Genomic DNA, 8318 nt, shown 5'->3' with positions numbered 1-8318 from the left:
TGAATTCTGTCGCTTTCCAGAATTTAATATATTCCAAGGAACGGGGTTTTCTGCAAAACTCCTTAGGTATACAAGGCTTAGCTACTTTAAGTAGCAGATCAGAAATAGTGTCGATAGCAGCTCGTCTCAGATTTTTTCCATACGGGAGATATAGATATTTTTGATATCTAATAGATATCTATTGATTATCCATAGTAGATATGGATATGTCGATATCCAGTAGATATCGATTAGATATGTAGCTCTGTGTGGGCAGCGAGCGACGGTTAAAATCTTTTGGATGTTACTCAGGACAGTGACCTTGTCAACACATGTCAAGGTCAAAGTCATTGGATTTTATTTAATTGTTATAAATAATTATTATTAAATAAATATATATTTTATTTAATCATTATAAATAAATAATATAAGAATAAGTGCCGCCAATTTGCTGTCTATTTATGTTAGCAAGCTTTGCTTGGTTCTTGCCGGCAATCTGCCAGCTTAATCGGTAATAACAACTCTTGTACCAAATTTGTAGCCTTTTTGCTGACAATAATTTGTAGCAAGCACTTGGCAATATCTGTTGGAACAAATGTGGCTGACTAGGATATATATATAATATATATATATGTATACCCAGTAAATATATATAAGCTATTTTTTATTTCAATACATATATATATATAGAAAAGTATTGAAATAGAAAATAGCTTATATATATTTTAAGAACTGCCGGCAAATTGAAGTATGATACAGGGTATATTAACCCCAACCATAGATATATAGACTGGATTGAGCATTGTGAAATAGATAAAACGCGCGCCCGCTGTAGAAAGAGAGGTACTATATGGGAGGCCTATTTTATCTCTTTTCCTAGCATCTCATTGGTGATTTTGTCTCCCTCCATATAGAAAATCACCAATGAGATGCTAGGAAAAGAGACAAACATAGGCCTCCCCTTAGAACATATATAAATGGAAGCCACGGCCCTTACATTTGTCGTACGACAAAGGGCCGTGGCACATAAAAAAACTTAAGCAGTAAGACTTAAGACGTAAGCGAATTGACCAATCACGGTCGAACAGTAAGGCAGCCATATTGAAACGTAAGCTACCCTGAAAATTCCGTATGGTTGAAATTCTTAAGTCTTAAGTCTTACTGCTTAAGTTTTTCTATGTGCCACGGCCCAAACTTTTAAGCGCATTGATTAGCTAATTTCTAGAGACTCAAGAAAGTTTCTATTTTGCAGCCAATCAATATGCTTAAAAAGTTTGTCGACAAATGTAAAGGCCCGTCTACAATGGCAGTAACAAGGCTGTAGGAGTAGGAGAGTATACTGTTTTTAGTGATGTTTTGACGGGGAGTAACGAAATGGGCAATTCCCATTTGCTCTTAAAAGTATACTCTCCTACTCCTACAGCCTTGTTACTGCCATTGTAGAATGCCCTTAATATCGGCCTAAAACTGTCATGTGCGACTTTGGCCTTTTCGCTTATATTTATTACGTCTATGTTTGATAGTGTAATAGAGAGAGTGTGATCATTCATAATAATAGTTTAATCCTCTGGATTTTTGGTTTTATTCTCTCTTCGAATCATTTCGAACTCCTAAACATATTTGCATTAAATAAACATATTAACGTGTTAATATGTTTGGCAAGAAAAAAGAGTCGAGACGACTCAGGCCAGTTGATGACTTAGAACAGGTTGCTAATCATTTTAATGAATATACAGTGTAAAATTTTTTTCACACTAAAGTTTTTTTCAAATTCGCAAATTTTGTATTTTAGACCATAAATTTAGTTCTTACAGTTTCAAATATATAAATATGACATATCTATATCACATAAATATGACATCTATATTGCATATTTATTTCTGTTTTAAGAAATATCTGTTTTATATATATATGTGTGAGAGAAAGAGAGAAATATCTCTCTTCTTAAATTATTTTTATTTTTTAAATATAAAAACGTCAATTTTTAATAGATTTTTTTTTTTCATGAATGATATTTCATAGTATGGTATCTTCCAAGTACCTGATATAAATATAGGTAATATTGATGATAATACGATAGAAAATGATGGCAACGATGAAGACTTAGAGGCTGAATTAGCTGCTTTGGCAGCTGGTAATGATACAGGCTACAAAAGTAGGCGCAACAGTAAGTTAATAAAGTTTTACAAATATCATATATAGCATAAATATATATCTATAAGATATAATAAAATTATATAGACACAAGTTTATATATACACACAATATACAAGGTGTATCCTAAAAAGATGGAAGTATTGCAATGAGAGATTCAGGACACAAAAATAAGAGAAAAAATTCATATAAACATATGTTCGATATGATCGTGTTTTCAAGTTATAGCTTGTCTTATTTTTCAACAGAATTAAGATAATTACGGTTACAGGAAGTGCTCAAAATGACTAGCTCTAACTTGAAATGCATTACCGTAGGCTAATCCATACATGAGATGTATGTCTGCCATTTCATTGTTTGACCAAACCATAGTTTTTACTTAAACTTTTCCAACATTTCTTTGATATTTTTAAAATTTTTGTATTGTTTTGCTAATTTTTTTTGTATTACAATTATGAAAACTTTAATGAAAAAATTTCTTTTCAAGATTATTTGAAAACATTATTAAAGAGAGAGACACATATATTTTAAAGAGATTATGCTCATGAAATTAAATAAAAGACATTTGCTGTTTAATGATTATAACTTGGTAAAAATCTTTAATCTAATTTATGTTTGTGATATTTCTTGCTGATAATGTTTTGAATAAAGAAATATCTTACCAAGTTTTTCCTAGGACATTGTATATTGTAACTGTTGGATTGAAAACAACACAATCTGTATTACATGTTTGCATCTGCATAATACATATGTAAATGTCATAGTTGCACGCAAAGCTGTTACCAACGTTAATTTGGATGAAATGATAGCTGAATCTACAAAGGATACAAATTCTGATGATGACTCATCTGAAGGAAATGATGATCCTGCATTATTAGTATGCGTGATATTTGATTATATTATATTTTAAATAGTGTAATGTAAGGCTTGATCAATTTAGTATTCTGCATTGCTTTAGAAAGAATTGCAGATGCTCACAGGAAATGAAATTGTGACAGAAGAGACGGAAATGCCAGAGATAACGGAGGAAGAACAAGCAGAATCTAATAAATGTGAATCTACTACAGAGGAAAATAATTCTATGTATGAAATAACCAAAGTATTGCAAGAAAGACTAACGACTTACGAAATAGCCGAACAAATGGCAAGAAAAGAAAATGAATCTGGCAAGGCTAGAAGATATAACAGAGGTGTAAGAACACTCAAGGCAATGTTGGTTTCTGTACAATCAGGTAGAATTATAAATGAAACTGATATTCCTCCATTGTTGCCTCCTTCTGCTACTGCAGAATCTACAATTAAAGATACAGGTAGGACATATATTCTTTTGGATCAAATTCTGTTTTAAAGAAAATTGATCTTGTATTATATACAATCAATATATAGGGCATATAAACAGACTTGCAAACTTCCTAAATATTTTGAAATATGTATTTAAAAAAAAGTTTTTTTAAAAATAATTTTATAGAGATAATCATGAATTATCTCATACATTATTATTTAGATATTTACATTGAATAATTTAATTTGTATAATAAACATTTTCAACATTTTCAATTAAATCCTAATAATGGTGTATTGTCATTTTTAAGCATTATTTGGAGATTTGTAACATTAACTTTCATTTTATGAATATTATTTTATTTTATTTTATCTTTTATCTATTTTTTTTTTTTGTAGTAAAGGGAATATCTTCATCGACTGAAGTTAATGAATCATCTGCTACATCAGATGCAGTTTTAAATGATGGCCTTTCTGAACCAATAGTAGATGCCACGGTTGATCAGGAAGCTTTGAATAAATTAAAAGAGCAACAGCAAAAATATAAGACTGCTGCAGTAGCTTGGAAGAAAGCAGGTAATAAAGAGCAAGCACTGCAGTATGTGAAAACTGTAAAACAATTCGACATAGTTATTGCTGCAGTTGCTGCGGGTGAAAAGCTCGATTTATCAGATATGCCATCTACTCCAACTTTACCTTCTCCAGCAGATATTATACCATCAATGGTAAAAGAAGAAAGCGAAATTCAACAGCAAGCTTCTACAGATACAGGTAATGTATACATAATAGGCGAAATTTTTTAAAGATTATTATGTATATTTATTAAGAATATTGTAAATATCTATGCATTATCGATTTGTGTTTTTGTAATGAAGAAATACAATATATAATAATATATAGTAAAAGTCGAGTAATATATATTCCTGAATTTGTCTCTCTCAGTACTCTATCCTTTAATATTTTTTATCTTATACATGCAAAATAACTGTTTGTATACTTTTAATAAACAACAATAAATAAAATAAATACATAAATAAAAATAAATTTATAGTTGTGTAGTATGCAATAAAAAAACATGTATTTTATAATAATGGGAACGTGGATTATTGATAGCTGACTCGCAAGCAAAGCTCGGTCTCGAGAACATTGAAGGTGCTCTTAAAGAACGTTTGGAAGTATATAGGAGAACGAAAGTGGCTGCCGAAGCTGAGGGTAATACTTCTAAAATACGCAGATACAGTAGAATTTGCAAACAGTTTGAGAACGCTATTAAGTTATACACAAATGGAAAGCCAGTACATCTGGATGAACTTCCTGTTCCGCCTGGTTTTCCACCATTGCTATCTAATTCACAAAATAAAGATATTACTGCGCAGTCTGTAGTTCAGCCTAAGTCATCTGAAGATAACATTGTAACAAAGCCTGTGCCATCAAAAGCACCCATCCCTTCTCCTAAAGCAGGTAAAGAATAATGATATATACAGGGTGCGGCATTTATAGTGACACGCCATATTTTTCGGAAACGAAGTGAGATATCAAAAAATGTTTCAGACAAAAGTTGCATGGTTTCGAGGGGGCTACATGATAAAAATATGGATTTGACCTTAAGTGGTCTTTTCAAGGTGAGGTCAATGTGGTCGATGTTTTCTTAAATGGAACTCCCCATTTTTTATTACATATTCTTATAGCTTATCCCGAGAGCTTTCCAAAACACTATAATAAAGTATTTTTTTATTAAGTACTTTTTGAGTTATTTTATATTTTAATCTGACATATTTTGATATAAAAAATAAAATATCTCGTAAAATATTTAGTTTTCGATAATCTTACCGTAATACTTTTATGTACAGAATAATGAGACAAATCAAATAGCATAAAAAAAAAATTGTTTTTAAGAAAAAGTGTAATTATTTACAATGTATTTTTTGTACTGAACAATTTTTTGATTTGACAAATATTTTTAGAGTTATTAGATTGTAACACTTTACGTGGGCCACCTTGTATAATATTATATATTTATGTGTATTATATTTTTTATTAGGGGAGAAACCAAGGCACAAGATTACATCGCGTGCAGAAAAGCAAATGATACAATTACAACTACGGCAGCGCGAATTGAAGCAAGCTGCTTTAAATGCAAAGCAAGATGGGGATATGGATTTGGCGCGTGATTATCTAAAGCAAGCTAAAGGGATACAACCTTTAATTGAAGCCAGCAAAGCTGGATTGCCTGTCGATATGAGTTCGATCCCATTATCGCCTCTTGAAAAAGTAGAACTTAATGTATGTCAGAAAGATGAAAATTTTATATTGGTATCTGCCGAGGATTTTTTGGAAGGCGCGTGCGGGACAGATGATCAAATTTACGAAAATCTTGAAACTCAATTAATTAAACAAATTAAGGTAATAATAAAATATTTTTTTAAGATAGAGAAACAAAGGGAGGGAGGGAGGGAGAGAGTGAAGGAGGGGGGAGAGGAGAGAAGGGGAAAGGGGGAGGAAGAGAGAGAAGCATATATTTATGCATGTGTGTGTGGGTGTATATGTGCGTGCGTGTATGTTTGTTTGTTTGTGTTTGTGTGTGTGACTTCTTTTGAGACAATAAAATAATTAACTATATATAACGCACGCATGCACGCACACACGCACAAGGTATTCTAGAATCAGCATATCATCTGCTAATACAGGTTCCTGAGATTATTTAAAAACAAATCTGATTAGCAGAAGATCGAAGCTAAAACGTTAAAACGTTTAACCGCGAAATGCTTCATATATGTAATTATGCACGTGCGTGCATAATTATTTAACCGGATTTACTTTGGATTCTTTAAGTCAGAGTGACATTTATTTTTATTTTATTAAGTTGATTAAAGTAATAGATATTTATTGAAAATGTGGGAAAATATACATTTTACATAATTATTGAATTTAATATCAATATAAGTCAACAAAATTGTACAATTTATTTATTTATTTTTTATAAGTATTTATTATTTAATTTTACAGTGGTGTTTATCTACACGGGATCACTCAAAAGCATTAGGTGATGTTCCTGCATATAATAGATGGGAACGGCTCGCACTTGGTTACACGCGAGATTTAGATATGCTAAGAGTTCGAAAACGTGATTTACTGCCACCACCACAACATCATTACGAAATGAAAACGTATCAAATAGTACAGTTAGTATATATGTATTTTCCTTACTACTGATACATATGGTTCAAATATAAATATATATGAGCAAACAGAAATAAGAAGAGATTATATGAAAATTTACAAAATTCAAAAATTATTTATTTAAAAAAAATACATATTAGGTTTATTGTAATTTTTTGTTTTCCATTTGAAAAATAATTCTTAAAATGCTTTTTATAGGAATGGTTTTTAAATAGTAATAGCTTTGTCATATGTTTTTTAATTAGAACAAGATATTGTTCCAGCAAACGTCAGCTTGTTAAAAAAAAAAAAACGTTTTTTTTTGGAATTAATTTATTTACCTACGACTAATATCGATTTGTTCAAATATATTTCAGTTACCATTTAAATTCACAGGAATTTGTCAACACAAAATATAATAATGTCTTTTTAACAGAAAGACTTTTTATCTTTTTCACGGAAGAAAACTATTCATTTTTTGTTTGCAAATCTAAATCTCTACTTGATTATTGAATCGATATTTGTTAGCGATAAATATTTACAAATGAATCAATCAATAACATAAAATAAAATTTTATTTTTTTATTTTATTTTAGTGGATATAATTTTGGCTAGATTGCTGAGAATGAGAAAGAAATTAATTTATTTAAGGGGGCATACCCGTTTGAAACCTCGAAAAATGAGTACATTTCCTAGATTTTTTGCAGAGCAATGACTAGAAAAAATTTTTTATTTTCTTGCAATATTAATACAATATTATTAACTACATAAATAAAAATCTTTAGCTTAAAAAAATTTTTTTTTTAAGGTTATGGGGATATTTGCAGAGCTCTTCCAAATTTTAGGTGGCTGCACGCTGTGCATCAAAACGTTCGTATCATATCCGAAATCAAAAATACAAACTTTTTTTATTAAACATATTAATAGCTATCTGCTACCCACGCGTTTCTCCAAAATTTTAAAAAATGACGGCGTGTTGAAAAGTTTGTTTTTTTTTCTAAAAAAAGTCCATCTTTTTTTGTTTATAACAAAAAAATAGGAAATCGGATTTAAAAAAGGCTTCGTTAGCAGATGCGGAATCTTATTAGGAACTCGCATGCAAAATTTGAAGTCAATCCGTCGAACGAACGTAGCCCGAGTTCTCATGTCGTACATGAAAACATAAATCTGCGAATATTCGCATAACTTCAAAAAAAAAATTTTTTAAACTGAAAATTGTTATTTAGGTACTTAATAATATTGTATTAATATTGTAAAAAAAATTTTTATCAAATTGTTGCGCTGCAAAAACATCAGAAAATGTACTCATTTTTCGAAGGTTCAAACAGGTATACCCCCTTAAAATGACATTAAATCCAATCTTATTTGAAAAATTTTTAATTTATAGATGCAATTAACTTTTTGCAGAATTAGACGTTTTTTTAAAAAGAGAAAAGACTAGACAACTAATGTGTAATATTCTTGATCATGAAAAGACGTACACTATTAATTATTTAATTACACTTCTTCTTTGCAAGACTAGAAATAATATATACCGAACAATTAAGTTTCGAGACTCGCTTCGCATTTTAGAACGTTTGATTCGTTTGTGCTGCCATTTTAGGGGGTTATTCACAACTCAATACTCTACATGTGATGCAAGTTTTAAATTATTTGATTCAATAGTTAATGAGATACAGTCACGCAAAGTTGTGTTACAAAATTTTGTTTAAAAATCGGTGTAATGGAAGGAACGCTTGACAACG

At 30.2% G+C, this 8318-nt stretch overlaps 1 protein-coding gene across 2 annotated transcripts in view; it reads left to right on the top strand.

Moving 5' to 3' along the window:
- The first annotated feature begins 1345 nt into the window (after positions 1–1345).
- Positions 1346–8318, top strand: part of LOC115237295 (coiled-coil and C2 domain-containing protein 1-like) — a 12702-nt gene continuing 5729 nt past the window's right edge. The window contains exons 1-8 of one of the 2 annotated variants that reach the window (XM_029810234.1): positions 1346–1687; positions 2002–2146; positions 2898–3010; positions 3092–3443; positions 3814–4185; positions 4528–4875; positions 5456–5817; positions 6421–6596. In XM_029810234.1, coding sequence (XP_029666094.1) covers positions 1631–1687; positions 2002–2146; positions 2898–3010; positions 3092–3443; positions 3814–4185; positions 4528–4875; positions 5456–5817; positions 6421–6596 — 1925 coding nt within the window. In that variant the 5' untranslated portion in view covers positions 1346–1630. The remainder of the gene's footprint in view (positions 1688–2001; positions 2147–2897; positions 3011–3091; positions 3444–3813; positions 4186–4527; positions 4876–5455; positions 5818–6420; positions 6597–8318) is intronic. The other variant, XM_029810235.1, reaches the window with a different exon arrangement.

Source organism: Formica exsecta, unplaced genomic scaffold, assembly GCF_003651465.1.
Source record: "Formica exsecta isolate Colony F162 unplaced genomic scaffold, ASM365146v1 scaffold288, whole genome shotgun sequence".
Taxonomy (NCBI): Eukaryota; Metazoa; Arthropoda; class Insecta; order Hymenoptera; family Formicidae; genus Formica; species Formica exsecta.
Note: the sequence above shows the minus strand (reverse complement) of the source record. Positions and strands in the feature narration are given on the sequence as shown.